The following is a 19,578-nucleotide window of genomic DNA, read 5'->3' as shown; positions in this document are numbered from 1 at the left end:
CTGAAGACGGAAATAATGAAATAAATAGAAACTAAAATGTGTGCTAAACCATCTTTCAGCCACACAAAAACCCAACACAAATTTAGAAATTTCTTGTTGCCTCGGGCATGCACTAAGTGTCTATATGACATTATTTGAAGAATATAAATGGTCTTGGTCTGTTTTCTCAAAATGATATTTGTCATTCAACCTTTTTTTATACACTTTTTTACCTATATATCTTCTAAGTCAAGCCACCTAACTGACTCCTACTTAAATAAGAGTATGCAATGCATGAGGCAAAAGCACAATAGAAAAAGTAGTTATTATATTGTAGTGAATTACAAACCTATTCTCGAGTCAGACTGTCTCATTTGATCCCTGGTTCTGCCATTTATTAGTATGACTCTGGCCAAGTTATTACTACTTAACCTCTTTGAGACTAATTTTTCTCACCTGTAAAAAGGGATAATCAAATTAACTATCTCAGAGGTGTTCCAAAGTTCAAATGAGTCAATAAATATGAGCCATTATTAGATTATAGTAGCTTATGTGAAATCATCACAGAATAGAAGCATTGATTAAATAAAACTTAAAAAATGAAAGAAGGATACAAACATGCAAGAAAGGAAAGAGAAAGGAAGGCAGGATGAAATCTGATTATTCATTTTTAAGATAAGCTCAACCATGCATTTATTTATCTACTTTACTGTAAGTTCTTGAACACGACACTCTTTCAATATACCCTCCGACTCTGTCACATTGTTTGACAAAAGTAGGTGATCTCTTAACAAACCTAACAAATATACAAATGAATAAATGCATAAATGAAAAAGTGCATATACAAAACTAGAAGAACCTGGATATCTGGAACAAACAGGATAGAAAATATATAAAATAACACATTTTTCATAATTTTCTGAAATGTCTTCAAAAGGTTATTCTGGAGGAATAACTTATGTGAGGCCCAGGCAAGAATGAACCAGAACATTAGGAGGCCAGTAAGCTAAAATGTACCTGTTTCATCAATAACTCTATTTGACTTAGGTAGTAGATATCCTATTTTGGGCATATAAGATTCACCTCCCACCTGTAACATGGCTCATATCTCTTGCTTTACTGTTTCTCTTACATACATAAGGTCAAGTTGATGGTATACACGCAGCTTTCCTCATGGTGGGGATTTTTTGAAGAAGAATTTATAGAGGATATGACTCAGAATAGATAACACGATGTCTAAGACTAATGCCAACCATAAATATTCTTAATTGTCTTCTTGCGTACTCACTTGCTGGGTTGTCCGTACTATGTAGGCTGACCACTGGGACCCTTGGACCTGGAATTTAAAAATATGTGTATAAATATTTTTAAAGATGTCTAAGTAATAATCATTAGAAAGTTTACATAATAGTTTTTTTTCCCCCAAATGGAAGCACTTCGTGGTTAAAACATAACAAAACAGAAACCAGATAACTAGCTTTCATTCCTATTTATAAGCATTTTATTCAGAAGGGTAAGAATATATAAGAAGGAAACTATTTGCAGAGATTATTGTTAAGATTCTCTCTTCCCCCAAATGTTCTATATTTCTATGTTTTTAGCCAATTCTACATGCTTTCTCTTTATCTCTCGTCTTTTATAGACTAGCCACTGATGTTCAGAAAGCTGATTCACAACCCTTTCACCCCTCATCCACTGATCCAAGATCAAATTCTATTTGCCACTCAGCCAAAAAAGAAAGCACACATATTTGAAATAGTTCATCCATAAGAAAAGTTTAAAATTGGGTGGTAACTATATATTAATTTAAAAATACATTAACCATAATCTTCAAATATTTAAAATACACTAGCTAATTTGTTACTGTAAAAAGTTATCTTGAAACTTCACTTCTCTAAGGAATCCCATCTAAAACTAATTTTTTTTTCCTGGTGTCATTAAACAAGGACTTCTTTTTTGATTACTTCATTTCATATATCAAGAGAAAAACAATGTCAAAAAGTAAGTCTTGGTATATCTCTCATTGTGTCTTAAAAAAGGACAGCTTAATATATCAGCTGCAGTAGTAGCACTCAACTCTTCATATTATAAGAGGACACATGAGTTCTATTTAATCTCTGGAAAATACAGTATCATATTAAAAGGAAAATGATTTCTATGAATATATTGTAGAGATACTGTATAAACATGTAAGACTACGCATATTGTTACAAGATAGAAGAAGTAATAATGGTGAATGTAATTGACCAGAACTGAAGAACTCTGAAGCAGGGGAATTCAATTTCCATAGGTCCTAAATTTCCACAGATCCTAAATCTCTTAACAACCAAAGCATTGTTTTAACAAGAAGACTAGACTATTACTTTTCCTAAAGACTAGGTAAATTAGTTTATGATTGTGGCATGGCCTCGCTGATGTAAATATATTTGTTCACCTTTTAAAGTTGCTCATGTTCAAATAGCACTTATTAATTATGTGTGCATGTTTATTGACTTATTCTCATTTTTTATTTCTATACAAAATATGTAAAAAATTGTATCTCAGTAAGTCTATATATAATGTATATCCTATTAACAAAAATTTATAAATTAAGATTATGAAATCTTCTAGAGTAATAGTTGCTGATACCAACAGATATTGACCAAATACAATGAATAAAATATATTATATCAGAATTCATGTATTATCTTACCTTCACAGAATAATAAGAAATATTGATTCATGGGACTAAAACTGGCATCAAAATATGTACATTGTTCTTTCATGAAATTACATGAAATGCATTGGCGGTTCAATAATCCTTCAGTAGAAGCACTGGAGAAAGAAAAAGGAAGTTATTATAGAAACGCTACTATTCTAGGCACTTGAATGTGTGGTGTTCATATTTCAATATAATATAAACAGGGGAGTTACATCGGTGCTTGCATAGAGGTTCACTGTAAACTATGAATCACCATATACATAAAAAGTCAACTTCTATTAGTAATGTTAAAACATACACATTTTTCTTAATCTATTAAAATTAAAATTATGTATTATTTTATGTATGTAATATGTACGCTTGTATGTATGGCTATAAACAAAGAACTGATTTCAATGGAACTCAAATTAACTTACTGTTTTTTGCATTTTTAATAGATATTTCTGTGTAAAGTCTTAAAAGGGAATTTCCCACAGAGATTATTCAATGTTTAATACATACTAATTGAAAGAAGGAATACGCATTTCCACAAGTCAAACAAAAAAATCCAGCTCGTGATTTTCTAAATTAAACATTCTAAACATTAGAATTTGGTATCAGTGCCAAATTTTCCCCATCATTTACTTGCAGAAAAATTACTGATTTTAAAAAAGTTACATTTGTATTATAACACATATAACACTAACAACAATACACACTTTGAGATAATGAGGTGGTAAAAAGAAGAGTCATCACCATCTTTATTTTACAATAGTGGTGCTTAAGGTTACAGGAGTTGAAAAATTAATATAAGATTAAATTTCATTTATCAAATTGTTTATTTAATAAATAAGTCTGAATGCAAAATTTGGTAGGTCAATGGATGAAAACACCGTTGAGAATACCTTTAGAAAAACTTGATCAGACAAAAGGTCTCAATTTCATTTTGGAATGAAACATGATTTTTGGTCGTATATTTACAAATGAACAATATTCACGTTGATTTTGATGTGCAATACGCTGTAGGTATGGGGATTGGAACAGGGGTGTTAAGGCAGCTACAAGAAACAGTTCACAAAATCACAATTCCATATTTGAAACACTGTGAGATGATTACAATCCAAAAATTTCCTTATAATACTCAAAACACTTAATATATACTAAGCACAAATCATATTAGTTTCACTCATGATAACTTAGAAAATATCCATAGTCAATTTTTTTCATTTTATAAAATTTGGGTTAAACCTGTATAACATAACATTTGTCATTTTAAGCATTTCTAAGTGTACAATTCAGTTTCATTAATTACATTCACAATATTGTACAATTTTCACCACAGAAAAGCTTAGAAAGTATCCCAGTTGCATACAGCTATTCAGTGACATACTAAGATTTAAAACCTTTTTCTCTCTACTCTTCCATAAAGCTTTTAGATCCAAGCTCCCTGGAGATTTATGTGGTATTTTCTCATTATTTAGATTATGAGATTGCTGAAATAAAGAGACGCAAATTTTGAGACAAAGAAAGTAACAATGACTACAGTAGCAGTCCTACTCCTGCAGGGGTGCCTAGTGCCATATATTAAGTCAACCAGTGATCATTTTTATAGCCTGGGCAAGACATTGATTGCATTTTCTGGGTCAAACACTAACATTATCTTACAGTCAAGCCAACTGGCATTTGATGAGCTATTTAAGGGAAAATTTATTGCTACTACATTTTCTTTATAACACTGTCAACTACACTAGTACATGTCAGAGATATATTGACTGTTCTGCCTCAGTCACTAGAGAGATAAGACAAGCACACAAATCTAAGAAGTCATTATGATTCAAATCACATTTTAGACTAATAATGGGGAGAAAGATTGAGGCAGTTCCATTTGCTGAACTTGACCAAGTCTAATCTTCTGATGCTGTCATTTTTCTTTGAGTTTTATAAAATGAGAGTTTTATAAGATACAAAGTGTTTCTATCTCTCTAAGCTACAGTTTATGGCTACCGATATCAATCATAATGTATGTTTCAAGAAAGAAAAGCTTTAGGTCACCAAAAGAAAAAGTGACCAGTACTTTGATCAAGATCCCAAATCCAAAATTCAAATCACTGTCTCTATATAAATAGCTTTGCTTCCTGGAAGTCAGAATTAAGAACATGCGTTCCAAGAGGTCCACGATAATAAACTTATAAAAATGATGTATTAAGAAAGGCGATTAAAAGGACAAGGTTGCTTCTGATGAAAGCAAATTGTGTATAAATAAGAGTGTGGGGGGTGATGCAGAGGAAGTCGGGGTACTTTAAGCATGCATTTTTACTCTCAAAGGAAAGTCAGTACTACTCGGTAAGAATTAGTGGTGACACTTCTTCAAACATGATGAATTTCCCCTGAGAATATGTCATGGCAGTTTTGACACTTTAAAAATGGATCTGTGAAATGGAAATTAGAACATGTATATAAAGTCTAGAATTAATAGGTTGCTTGCCAGCCAAAAATAAAAGTCATTTTTGTGAGATCCTGGTGAAAGCTTTCTGAGTGAGGAGACATTTTAATACTAAATAGGTGTGAGCTTAAGCCTTTTTTGAGTATAGTTTTGCATTTGGGAAATTGAACAGATGTAATTATTTTCCCCTATATTGCTTTATTTTAGCAAGCAATGAGTGTTCCTTATTTAAATAAGGATGCCTCCTCCTGCAACAATCTCACTGGGTTTTATGAACAACAAGACAAAGAGGGAAAGCTTCCTGCTTGATACACTAGACTAAGTGTTCACAACAACATTATATTGTACAAGAATAAATTTCACCTGTGCCACATTAATGCACTGAAAATTCAAAATGAGACTTAGCAGAAGATGAAGGCACAAGGGAAAATATGTAAATCTCTCTGATGTGGAGAGTTGAGAGAAATAAGCCACAAAAAAGATATTAAGAAACTGCAAAAGCAGGTGAAGAAAAGAATAAGGAGGCAGCAGAGCAGGAAGGAGCAAGCAGGGCTCCATTTTCTCCAGTCCTGTCAAGGGAGAGACTGGTGCAAGAGTGTGAAGCTTTGTCAGCAAAGTTGGCTCTTCCTAGCCATGTTGAAAAAGACATTTCAAATTTTTCCTTCCCTTCCTTATGCTACATAGATAGCCATTGAGAAGCCAATCTGTGTAAGGAGATCCTTGCACACTGCTTACCTGTACAGCTGCCTTCCTCTGGGAGAAGATTCAGTGCTCAGAAAGTAACTGTCCAGGAAAGAAAACAACACAAGCATTAGACACAGATCTATTTTTTGTGATCTGTGAATTTTGTCACATTGTCACATTGAATCTTGAATTCACATTGAACCTTCACCTGAATTTTCACATTAAATCTTCACTTGAATTTTTAAAACTGTCAAAATACAGACAGGAGTTGTTTTGCTATACAAACACAGGGCTATGATCAAACTAGGAAACATATTTTTTCCCCTGATAAAATCATCCTTTTTCATAACCTCTCTCAATCACTGTGTGTGAGTGTATGTATGTGTGTGTGTGTGTGCACACACACACATCCCTCTGTGTAAGATGTCTCTGTGTGAAGTGTGGAAGAGGCCTTTAAAGAAAGGTTATTCTTTCCATGGCTGGCTTGTTTTGACTAGGACTATGGTAAGCAAAACATAATTCTATTAGAAAAGATGGCATTTGACAACGCTAACTTGCAGCCTGACTAGAGAACTGAAAACACTCACATTTTTTGAGTAGTTTCATCGTATGCCAAGATCTTTATCACTTCCCAGTTTCCTGATGTCAGATGCCGCACAGTAATTTGCTCACTTTTACTCTGCAAAGAAATAGAAAATATTGATTTTCCTTTTATTTAAACAGCATCTCTCTGGTAAACACGAATGTACCAACTGCTTGTGACACTTTGAATTCTCTAATTCTCAGTTAACACTCAGTTTTCTGTTCCACAGCTCAAGAATGAACATGCTTTCCTATAAACACAGATCAAGGCAGGTAGGTCAGTGCCTTCATTTCAACTATAGAAAAGTCATTCAGAAAACTCCTCCAGGTGAGGGTGAATCAAGTATACCACGTTGATGGCAGCATTTGCTTCCAAGGTAGGACTTTAATCACTCTCATGTAAATGACTGGCAGCTGTACAGTTAGCTTAAAAAAAAAAACATTTTAGAACAAACTTGACTCCAATAAATACTCAGGTTTGTATTCATTTTAACCTTTGCAGTATGGGCATTGTTATAAGATTTGCCATTTAATGCAATATTTTTTTTTCAGAGATGAATTCATGTTGATGAAGGTAATTAGCTTAATCAATGCTTCCAAGGTGTTTATAGGACCAACATTTTAATATGTAAAAAACAGGTAGTAGTATTGTCTAAAAAATATATATTGTTTGACCCAAAAAGTATTCTTAGAAATACTATCATTCTATTCCTTAACCACTTTATGTAGTTAGAGAACACTGATTAGAATGGATTAGAAAGATTTGGAACCAACCCAAATACCCATCAATGATAGACTGGATAAAGAAAATGCGGCACATATACACCATGGACTACTATGCAGCCATAAAAAAGGATGAGTTCATGTCCTTTGCAGGGACATGGATGAAGCTGGAAACCATCATTCTTAGCAAAGTAACACAAGAACAGAAAACCAAACACTGCATGTTCTCACTCATAAGTGGGAGCTGAACAATGGCGCCTGTCAGGAGGTTGGGGCTAGGGGAGGGATAGCATTAGGAGAAATACCTACTGTAGATGACGGGTTGATGGGTGCAGCAAACCACCATGGCAGGTGCATACCTATGCAACACACCTGCACCTTCTGCACATGTACCCCAGAGCTTCAAGTATAAAACAACAACAACTAAAAACAAAAATAACTGTTACCTCTAGTTTTGTGTATACTCAAGCTACGTCACTCTGATTGCTTATCTCAGTGCCGATTTTAAAGGGACTATTACTACTGCTCCATTATCAATTATGCTATATTAATAAAACTTTTGGCAAGTGCCTTCATCACCTTAAAGAAGTTCCCTTTATTCCTAAATTTCTAAGGTTTTTGAATACTGATTTTGTTGAATTTACTTGGATCCTATGTCTGCATCTATTAAGGTGATTATAATTTTCTCATGAAAATTTAAATGCAGTTAATTATCTTATATATTTTTGAAATTTTAACCAAATTTTGCATTTCTGTTCAAAAAATAAGAGTTAATTTTTTAAATGCATTAAATAAGTCAACTTGTCAATAATTGGTTTAGTATTTTTAAGCTTTCTTATACTGTCTTTTCTCATACTGTTTTAATTTGGTTTTGGTTACAAGATGATACCCATGTCATAAATTGTACTAAAGATATGCCATATTTTTTCGTTTTCAAAATTATATAAAATTGGAAGTGCATACTCCTAGAATATTTGGTGAGATTCACTTTTAAAAACAACCTTTCCCTGATGTGAAAAATCCTACATCACTGATTCCATTTTCTTAACACTATGGAGGATTTTGATTGTTTCTTAAATCTGATCTGATTTTTTTTTCTAGATTGCATCCATTTCTCCTAAATTTCAAGTTTATCAACGTAAAGTTATTCATAGTATTCTTTTAATATTTTTAAAATCTGTAGTTTTGTCCCTTTCCATTATTTATACTTTGGAACTGTCCAAGTTATTATTACCCTTGACAGCTCTTATAGATTCAACTACTTTTTCCAAATAACTTACTATTTGTTTTATCATACTGCTTTATTTCATGTTTGCTTACTAGATTAATAAGTGCTATTCTTTCATTTCTAATTACCTTTCTTTTACGTTTGAATTTATTCTCTTCCTTTTCTAAATTCTGACATCGGATATATACATAATTTCATATATGCATATAAAATTATTGCATATATGAAAAACTGTTGTTTATATGTATTGCATATTTTCGTATATGTAGTATTCTCATTTAGTTCTAAGTATTTGCTGATTTCTTCTTGAAACTAGGAATAGAAATTATATTTTGTTTCCAAATGTATGACCTTTTAAATGTTGTTATTTGTGCAATTCAATTTCATTGTCTTCAGAGAGTGTAATCTGTCAGCTGAGTAATGCTTTCAATGCATTTTTGGTAAAAATAAATTCAGAATTAGGTTCATATAGGATAGTTTTATTATAACATCTATTTTCCCATACAACTGAAAGTGTAAACTAAAAGGGCATTCTATACTTTACTACACATGTGTACTAACAGAATCTTCCTATGAAAAATTTTCTGTCTTACTGGTATGTATTTGCATTTCAATATCTCCCTAAGTAGTCTATTTTATGTTCTTAGTGGAAGTTCTCTAGACGTCTATCTGCTTAAGGTCAACAGCAAGCCTGTGACTTCTTTATATCACCTTCTTTGTATACTATCTGACGTACTACTGTGATTTACAAGTATTTGTTGACTAGAGGTATAAGTGCAAAGACACCCAATTTGTGAGATATGAGAACTGCATAACCCAAAGGCTGGCACAGAGTTCTAAAGTCATACATTTTATTGCCAAGTTCACACAGGCAAATAACTCAGTGGATAGCTCCTCTTTCTTGTTTCCAGGCCCTGCTTTGAATGAGCCAAGGACAGGATACTAAAATTTCAAGGTTTTAGTGCATCTTTGATGCCAATTTCAAGATAAAATAATCTCAAAACATTAAAAAAGTGAAGAAACTTTGCTCAATATTTGAAAACATCTGGAGACACTTTCGGCCCACAGATTTCTAGGTTAATTATTTTCTCTGTTTTTCAGAGTATTTTGGTGTGTGTGTGTGTGTGTGTGTGTATGTGTGTTTTAAAGACAAATGAGATACAACATTAAAATTGCCATGAGTAAAAACCCAATGCTTTGAAAAATGTTTGAACACAGTATTAAAAATATTATATAGGATTTACTTCAATGATCCTTTTAGTTCAAAATATTACACTTTCAAGTGTAGGACCAAAAGATCTCTTGTTGGAAGCCTTAATAACAACCATATAACCTTTTGATTTTATTTGAAACAGCTGTAATTGCCTTGCTTGCTTTTAATCTACCAGGGCAAATATGGTATGGGGAATAAGTTGAACCCTCATTTTGCATATAATAGCAAAGATTTACTTTCTAATAATCTACATAACACTGTCACAGCAGTGAGCACATTAATTTTGACCTGGTTAATACTCTTAATACCAATCAGAATATGGTAGATGACTGAACAACACTTAATAAATATCAAGGTATTTGAGCAGATTTCACAAGGGGATGTTTGTACTTCAGTTAGGTTTTTAAGCACCTTCAGCAGAAATACAATCACAGGAAAGATCACTTAACAAAGCAGGAAAGAACAGCATTTTTTCTCTACATTTCTTTGTTTCTGTGCATCCCTAATCTCTGCAATATTAACTTGGTAGAATAGAAATACTGAATATAAATATAAAACTGTAGTGGACTTTTGATAAAGGCAGTATGACAATGTATTTTAAATTGAACTAATATTTCAACTTTAATTTCAGACTAAAAAGCAACAAAAGTCGTGAGCTCATTCATTCTTAAAAGAGGGCTGGAAATTTGGAATAGAGTGTTTATTTGGAGCATTAGACACCAGACAAGTGACCTTCAATTCATAGAGATTTTATCTTGCTCAAGGAAGTTAAATATTGGTTTTATAATGCGATTTACAAATCGGAAACACATTGGGTATCAATACAAGTTTAACGCTGCATGTTCTTTTTACCTAATTACACATTATTCATTCACATTTCTTATATTAAATGTTCACTTTTATAGTTTATAAATAAGGGAAATATTGTAGTGCTTAAAAATAGCATGCTTTAATTTGCCATCTATTCACCACATGAGTTGAGCTCATTGTTTTCAGACAATGTCCTAATCAGATGCAGCAGTGAAACTTAATGCAAAAATTTTACTGGGTTGATTAGGTGATAAAATTGTGGATTGGGGGCGTGCTATTTTCCACAGTATTTGTAGTGAATAATGCCACTTAAAATTGTTCCAAGTGAAATCATCAGCTCTCATGGGCAAAACTTCGTGTTGCTGAATAGAGAAAGTGAATGGATTCACCCACATATAATTTTTCATTTAACACAATTTTAGAAGGTGACAGGGCCATTCCTTATGCCTATGAATCTGAACGACTGAACACAATGAAAATTCTGCTTACTCCATCTTTGAGAAAAAAAGGTGCTATACCTTTGATAAAAACCTATCTCTTCACTGCAGCCTGAATTGCAGGATGTGGAATGTTACAGTTCCTGAGATGAGAATTCAGAAGTTTGAAGTCAACATAACAAATATTTTTCAAGGAGAAAAGGGGCAAATATCTGAAGTGATCAAAAGTTTAATGGTCTGGGGTAAAAGGTTTTGTATCAGTGTATGACTCAGGAAGTACATAAACTGATAGTAATATGTGTACAAAACACTCTATCCAGAAGAACAGTTTCTTTAGCTATATAGATTTCCAGAAAAGCCATAGTTTTATTTAATATTTTCTTTAATGGAATATATGAAAGTGGAGAAAACACTCACAAATTTTGCTTCCATATATTCATACTGAAAGTGATCTGGAAATACATATATTAGGGCTTAGAAATCTTTTACTTTTGGTCCAGCTATTCCAGTTTTGTTAATCAATACTAAAGAAATAATCCACAATATAAATAAGCTTTATATACAGTGACATCTATCATTATAACAAATTGCCACGAAATTAAACACAGAACAACAAATAATGGTTATTGATGCACATCCAGTCAACTCAATATTAATCTTCTAAAGAATTATTTTTCAAAATTATTTAGCATTGTGGGAAAAGTGTGCATTTAAAATTTAAATTTGACATATCAGGATGCAATACTATAGTTTACATAAAATTACAATAATGTTTAAATGAAGACTGGAGGAAAACACATGCATTCTTTTCTCTTTTTATTTGTTTCCTTTGGAATCACTCTAACAAGGACAGCTCTTGTAAATGAGGAAAAAAAAAAACCCACTAAAATATATGTAGTGACCGCCATCACTCTCCATAATGAAAATAGCTTGAAAGCAATAATTGTCTAGCTTGGTCTCTAATTAATGATTTTTATCTACTTACTGATAATATGAGAGAGCAAAATGTTTGCAAAAATTTAGTAATTTCATTTAGTAAGGTGCTTCAAGCAAATAAATATATTCTGAGTGAACTAGTAAGCTCTCAAACATAGGTAAGCGCCAAGTACTGCAAAGGTGACCTGGCTGACTGTTGGCTGCCAAGGCCCCAGTCCTGTCATTTCTCACTTTTCAGGCATGACAATTTTAAGTAGAATTATGTAGCACAGCAAGGGAAGGAAAGGGGGTAAAAAGTCATCAATGCTGGCATGCATTACTGTTTAGGCAGTAAATTTTTGTACTACTTTTTGGAGAGCCAATTTGGCATTACACATCAAAACCTAAACAAATACATTCGTATGGATATACCCTGCCTGGGTATCTTTTAACATCTAGAAATATAATTTTGTGGGAAGAATTATAAGTAAAGTGTTTATAAGGGCTTTTAACTCTGAATCATTTCTAACATCAAAATATAGAAATAACTTTAATGATGAATAAACTTGGATCATTTAAATACAGTACAGGCCGGGCGTGGTGGCTTATGCCTGTAATCCCAGCAGTTTGGGAGGCTGAAGCAGGTGGATCACCTGATGTCAGAAGTTCGAGACCAGCCCGGGCAACACGGTGAAACCCGCCTCTACTAAAAATACAAAAATTAGCCGGGCATGATGGCGGGTGCCTGTAATCCCAGCTACTCGGGAGGCTGAGGCAGGAGAATGGCTTGAACCTGGGAGGAGGGGGTTGCAGTGAGCCGAGATTGTGTCACTGCATTCTAGCCTGGGCAACAAAGTGAGACTCTGTCTCAAAAAATAAATAAATAAATAAATAAATAAATAAATAAATACAGTACAGTATATCTGCTTGCTGTAATGCTCAGCAGCTATTAAAATCACATTTAAGAAAAATATAAAATGTTAAATATTAGGAATACAATTACATGTTGTAAGAAAATACTCATTAGTTATTCTTTTAATGTTACAAATCTATATTATGCTTTAATTGCAATCTTTAGGGGAAAATCATATATTTCTCAGGAAAAAAGAATGTAAAATATACACAATAATGGATTAAAAGTGTGAGAATATGAGGTGATGATATTGTGGGTGATTTTTATATACTCCTTTACCAGTTTATTCAGTTTGAATTTTTCAGAATTTTATAGTGCATACACGTCAATTAAGCAGTCATACACAATTCATAAATAGCTTTTTTGTTAGCTATTTTTAAATTGAGGCAAGGCGATTCAAACCATTTCCTAAAATAACATACGTGATTGTGTTTGTGTGTGTTCAAAGTTATGTATAAATTGTATTTACCTAGCACTGACTTCTGACTCATTAGCAAAGTAGACTAATTTTAATCAATTGCCAAAATATTCATAAATAATCATGCAGTCATGTTCATTTCTCAATGAGGCAAACCACAAATTACCTAAACAGCAACCAGAATAGAAAAAAAATGTTTTCTACTTCAACGAAGGCTGTGTTATAGTTCCTATATAGAAGAGGAACAAAGTAAACACAATGTAAGAACTTTATTAAGTTTTTCTTCTGAACATTTCAGAAATACAGGAATTTGCCTACATATTAGGCTGGTTTGACTGAGAAACAGAAGGTATTTCTTCCCTAGGCTTATAAAAAAACTCTTGGTTTGGGTGTATAAATATTTTAATTCCTGCATGTCAACATCACAACCCTACCCAATGCCATACTTTTAAAAAGACATTATTTCTATTATTTATTTGTTGAATAATGGATACAAAAATATAGTTAGATAGAATGAGTAAGATCTAGCATTTGAAAGCACAACAGGGTACCTACAGTCAAGGATAGATTGTCTTCTTTGGGGAATTACATATACAAAGACGTATTGTACAACTTTTCCTATCCTTCACTATCTCTTACAAATATCTATAATTTGTAGGTAATCTTCTTTACTACTTACATTTTTCGCAGAGCTTCTTGAATATAAAATACTGAAATTTAAAAATTCAATGAAATGTCATAATCAGTTATAAGATTTGGGAAGTGTGATATTTTAGGGGCCAAAATAATTCTCTAATATTTGTGATAACCAAGTTGACTCTTAATTAGCAAAAGTTTATAAAGTAGGGTAATTTGCTAGTCTATTTCCCTTCAGTTTCATAAAAAAAGTTCCCTTAATTATACCTGACATATAATCATTTTAATAGCTAGATATAAAAACATCCAAAATTTTATTCATCTATAAATGCATATATAAATGCATCTATAAATGCATTTATAAATGCATCTATAAATGCATTTATTTAGAGCATAAATAGGATCACATTATACATTAGTTTATAACCTGTTTTTCCATCTTAATAATATACTATGCAAATCAATCTACATCTGTACTGTGGAAATTGTATGTATTCCAAATTATTTGTTTCAGTCGTAATTAAAATTAAAGTTAAAATAATGACAATTATTTTAATTACACAGACCCTGAACAAGTTTTAAATTTTAAATTAGTGACATAAGATTTTGAGACTCTAAAGCATTAAGCTGTCCAACACAAATGTATATGGATAATGGTAATCATTTGAGAATGTGCACAGGTCTTAAAGGTTCTAAAAACATAAAATCAGTAAGGTCAGTTAGGTATCTTTGCCATATTTATATTTATTCTATATTTTGTAAGTATGAAATTACTCTTAGCTAGTTTGTAAAACTCTCATAAAGATCCCAGTTTAGCCACAGTGACTTTTCATTAGAAAGCCTTTAACCTGTGTGTGATACTAGATTATTTATTATATGATTTTGAAGGATGCTTTATTTTCTCATGTATGCTTGCTCTTGGAAATTAAATTCAGATTGACTCAATAACCTTGTCAAATTTAAACTAACTACCTGAATTTACTAATTTTTTATAATAAAACTGTATAAACCCTTCATATTCTTTTGATTAGATAAAAAGTAACCTTTCCCTTCTTTTTATCGGAAAGTCTAAAAAAAAAACATAGATTATATTTTACAACATGAAATCTATGTTATTTAACATAAAACATCTATTTTATCCTGTTTTTTAAAAATCTGCACTGTATTTGCTTGTGGGGATGTGCCATAATTTATTCAACCATCAAAAATTGATTTTGATATTTAGGTTCCTTTGAGCATTTAAAACTTTTACAACACCTGGAGAATATTACTTGTACAAAATAGGTTATATATATATATATATATATATATATATATATATATTCATTGAATAAAAAATCTTCTCTAGATTATCTCAGGTCCTCAAAAGTTGGGTGCTTTTAATTTATTAAATTCTCTATCCCAAAGCCCTCAGTTCATAGGACACACATGTAACTCATTAAATTGTACTGAGTGTTGAGACTGTTTTGTGGGAAGGTAAGGCTTGAATGTGTGGCTATGGATGGAGGTCGTCTTCCTAAGATGTCTGCGAGTTGTGTATATGGCTGGGTTTCACCACCGTGAACTAGAGGTTTAGAATGCCACAAGAACTGGGCCTTCGGGGACACGAGGACAATGAAATCAAAACACGGAAAAAAGTCAGCACTTACCTGGATGAGGAACATAGCTATGTGGTGAAATTCTCCACGTCCCCCTTGCTTAACAGGCACTGTCATAAAGAATTTGCTGCCGTCTCTAGAAAACACGGGCTCCTCATTCTAAAATATAGAAGAGCATAGAACAATCTCAAAAAGGCACATGCAATCTGTGCTGCCTACTACTGTTAATTCCTGCATGGGTTATACCAAATATTGATTTATAATTAGTTAGGAAAATGGGCACATTATTTTAAAAAAATGAATGTATGCTATTTTTAAACTTTTTTAAAGTAAATCTGATACATTATGTATGTATGTGGTTGAGTTGTGGGAAGGATAGGAAAATTTTGCGCATGGTGGATATGAATGATTTATTATCAGACTAAAGACACTTTTTAAATTGGTTCAAACAAGAACTGTCTTATCTTCACATAAGATGGTGTTTAGTGAAGTATCCTTCAAAGATAAAGAACATGCAAACATCTGCATCAGTTTATCAAAATAAATCTTTTAATTATAAAATTCTGGCACATATTTTTTGAAATCCTTTCTTCAGCAACTGTAGTTACTTGAAGATTCTTTTCTGATAATGTATTCATAAATTAACTGAAAATACAAAAGACAACAGGCCACAAAATTGAAAGGATTCTATAGAAAGTTATTTAATTCAAATTTACCATCCTTATTGCTCATCTCTCCACAAACACACAAACACAAATGCCCACCTACAACTGTGACCCCATTTGATAATTTTTAATTACACTCTGGTGGCACATTAAATCAATAGAATTATTTTTGAAAATTAAATGATGAAAGCCACATATATATATATATACACACACACACTATATATTTATGTGTGTATATATATATACACACACTATATATATTTATATATATATACACACACATAGAGAGTGTGTGTATATATATATACACACACACACATATATGTATGTAGAGAGAGAGAGATACTGCTGTTTCTCCAGGAAAAACATTAAGAAAACACATTTATCTGATGCAACATTGAGTTTTTCCTGCTGGACTAATGAGAGGTGGTTATACATGGTGTAAAGAAAGGCTTTGACGTGGGTCCTGAGTAGCTCTGCACAATGGCCTTCAAGCCCTTTTAGATGACTTGGCCCTCTACTGTCTTTCTGATCTCATCTTTTTCATTCTCTTGCTTTCTTCACTGGGTTCCGGCATGATCCCGCTCCAGGGCTTTTGTACTTTGTATTCCCTTGGTCTGGATCTTCCTCTTACCTCTTTCAGGTCTCTAATCCGAAATCTCCTTATCAATAAGGTGTTTCCTTATTACCCTATATAAAGCGAGACCAGGAAAGTCAGACCATCCAACTCTATCTGACATCCTTCATCTCCTTTTATTTTCTTTCTAGTTTTCCATAGCACCTGATATAGTTTGGATCTGTGTACCACCCAAATCTCATGTCGTATTGAAATCCCCAGTGTTGGAGTTGGGGCCTGGTGGGAGGTGACTGGATCATGGGGGTGAATCCTTCATGAATGGTTAGGCAGCAACCCCTGGGTGCTGTCTCATGACAGTGAGTGAACGAGTTATTACAAGACCTGGTTGTTTAAAAGTGTGTAACACCTCCCCCATCCCTTTCTTGCTCCTTCTCAGGCCACGTGAAGTGTTGCTCCCCATTTGCCTTCTGCCATGATTGGAAGCTTTCTGAGGCCTCCCTAGAAGCAATAACTATGATGCTTCTGTACAGCCTGCAGTACTGTGAGCCAATTAGACTTCTTTTCTTTATACATTACCTGGTCTCTTACAGCAGTACAAGAATGGACTAATACAGCAACTAACACCATTCAACGTATAATTTGTGTATGTATGCGTTTGTTTGTATGTGAATGTATGTATGTATGAGACAAGTGCAAAAGTAATTGTGGTTTTTACCATTACTCTTAATGGCAAAATATGTACATGAATGTATGTACATATGTACATACTGTATATAAATGTATGTATGAGATTGGTGCAAAATTAATTGAGGTTTTTTCCATTACTTTTAATGGTGGGGGTAAATCTGGTGGATAGAGTGATATATATATATATATATATAGTGAGTATTTTTGTTCATTGTATCCATACATTAATCTATTCATCAATTATGAGTTGCGACCTACTGTGTAATGGCGAAAACCTCAATTACTTTTGCACTAATCTCATATTTACATATGTATGTGTGTATGTATGTAGTTCTCTGTAATGTAAGCCCCATAGGGCAGGAAACTTGTATTTTTCACTACTGCATCTGCAGCACCTGAAACAGTGACTATCATGTAAATTGAGCTCAATAATTATTTACTGAATGAATCAGTCAATTAATAACTATTTTAATATACTGAGCAGTCTGATTTTAGCTTCATTCATAATACATCTCTTGACAGTAAAATAAGGATATTTTACTTAACTGCCTTATGAACATTCATGAAAATATAAGTAACATATGTAATAAATTTAAAACTCTGAGATAATATACCATTCAAGATTGGAAAAATTGTATAACTGAGCATATAATGGATACTGACAAAATACTTGACTGAGTGAATCACTTCTTTCAACTATAATAAAGTCAATAATTCTATTTGTTCCATCACCTGCTCCTGTGGGATATTTCTCTCTTGGAGTTTCTTTTGTCTGGAACAACTTTTTCGTCTTCCTTTTTCTGCTAAATCTTACTCATTTTTTACTTACTCTCATGAAAGAAAAGAATTTCCAAGATTTCCCTAGTTAGGAAATCTCTCCTCAGATATTCTAAAAACTATCTTGTATTCATCTTTATCATGGCTTCCAATGCACTCTATTATATTGATCTATTAATTTGTTGGCTTCCTTCTCTAGGCAATTAATAATTGAACTAAATTTTAAATTTTATCTGTTTAGCTCTATTGCCTAAGACACAGTAGGTCCCAACTCATAATCGGTGAATAGATGAATATATGGATACCATGAACAAAAATATTAGTTTTATATATCACTGTATCCACCAGATTTACCCCCACATAGCAACTCCTCCCTTACCGTTCTCCCTTTGTACTTCTCTCAAAAGATGAATAGCTTTTTTCTCATATACAGATATATAAGCATTCTTCCATTTACATTGCCTCCTCCCGAGTTCTAGTACCTTAGAACTAGTTCAGAAAAGGAACAGATGGGGGCTACAATCTCATACGCCTTGCTGGACTAAAAAATCTGCCCCCAACACTTGACAATGTCTGGTGATAAACATTCAGCTCCACACAGATGGTGCCAATCTCACTGCTCAGTTTCATGACATTATACAAGTCTGTGTTTTTGACACACAAGATGGTAAACTGGGGATATTGGACTCTATTCCCTTGACCAAATATATTACACACTGGTCATCTCAATTGCAAGTCCTTTGAAAGCTAGGCTAAACATGCCTACTTCTCTTTGCCTTTTCTGCTATGCAAAAAGACAGTATATGATGATTCTATTAAATTTATAATTATCTTAGAAATTTGCTGCTTCTTATTACTGCTACCATGCTCATACATTAAATTTCATATAACTCTAAGTATTTCATAAAATTCCCTTAGAGCATCTGAAGAAAAAAATCAACTGTGATAAACGACCAATGGCATTTACTAACTGAATAATTAATAACTGGATGCTTTGTTTTTAAAAAAAGTTTCTATTAAACATTCATAAATTTGGGATTTAAAAATTAGATAGCATAATCTCAAAAGAACATGCATTATGTTAACATATGTTAAACTATTATGAATGTCACTGGCAATCAAAGTAATAGCAAAAGATGTTTAATAATGGAGGGAAATTCAGAATGCGTAAGTATTATGTGTTCTATATTGTCCATTGTTCTTATTTTCTGTATCTAACCGAAATTTGTGAGTCTATTATTAGCTGTAAAATCAGGGGTTTTTTTCTATTTTATTTTGTATATTGACCAAGATAAAAGTATTTATATTAATAAATAACCATGTGCAAAGACACATATACTCATAATATATATACAAACATTTATCTGTGTCTATCCATCTACCTACCCTTCAGACAAACAATTATTTATAATCCTTTTTACTTTTCTTCTTAATCACTCAGTAAGTATCTATTAAGCTCTTCTTACATATTGAATTCTTACATATTGAATTCTATACTAGGCGTTTGGTTTACAATTAGAAGTAAAAAACATCCTCATGTCCTTGTATCTTAGCAAAAAAAAAAAAAAAATCATAGCAATAATTGTGTGTTACACAAAGATTACACTTGA

At 32.5% G+C, this 19,578-nt stretch overlaps 1 protein-coding gene across 9 annotated transcripts in view; it reads right to left on the bottom strand.

Annotated features, from left to right (window-relative positions):
- DPP10 (dipeptidyl peptidase like 10) overlaps positions 1-19,578 on the bottom strand; it is a 1,401,293-nt gene that overhangs the window by 49,851 nt on the left and 1,331,864 nt on the right. For all 9 annotated transcript variants that reach the window (XM_063595113.1, XM_063595114.1, XM_063595111.1 and 6 more), the window contains 5 exons: positions 15,311-15,418; positions 6,374-6,465; positions 5,838-5,885; positions 2,672-2,793; positions 1,268-1,315 (listed from right to left, as the gene is read on the bottom strand). In XM_063595113.1, coding sequence (XP_063451183.1) covers positions 1,268-1,315; positions 2,672-2,793; positions 5,838-5,885; positions 6,374-6,465; positions 15,311-15,418 — 418 coding nt within the window. The remainder of the gene's footprint in view (positions 1-1,267; positions 1,316-2,671; positions 2,794-5,837; positions 5,886-6,373; positions 6,466-15,310; positions 15,419-19,578) is intronic.

This window comes from Pan paniscus, chromosome 13 (genome assembly GCF_029289425.2).
Source record: "Pan paniscus chromosome 13, NHGRI_mPanPan1-v2.0_pri, whole genome shotgun sequence".
NCBI classification, from domain to species: Eukaryota; Metazoa; Chordata; class Mammalia; order Primates; family Hominidae; genus Pan; species Pan paniscus.
Note: the sequence above shows the minus strand (reverse complement) of the source record. Positions and strands in the feature narration are given on the sequence as shown.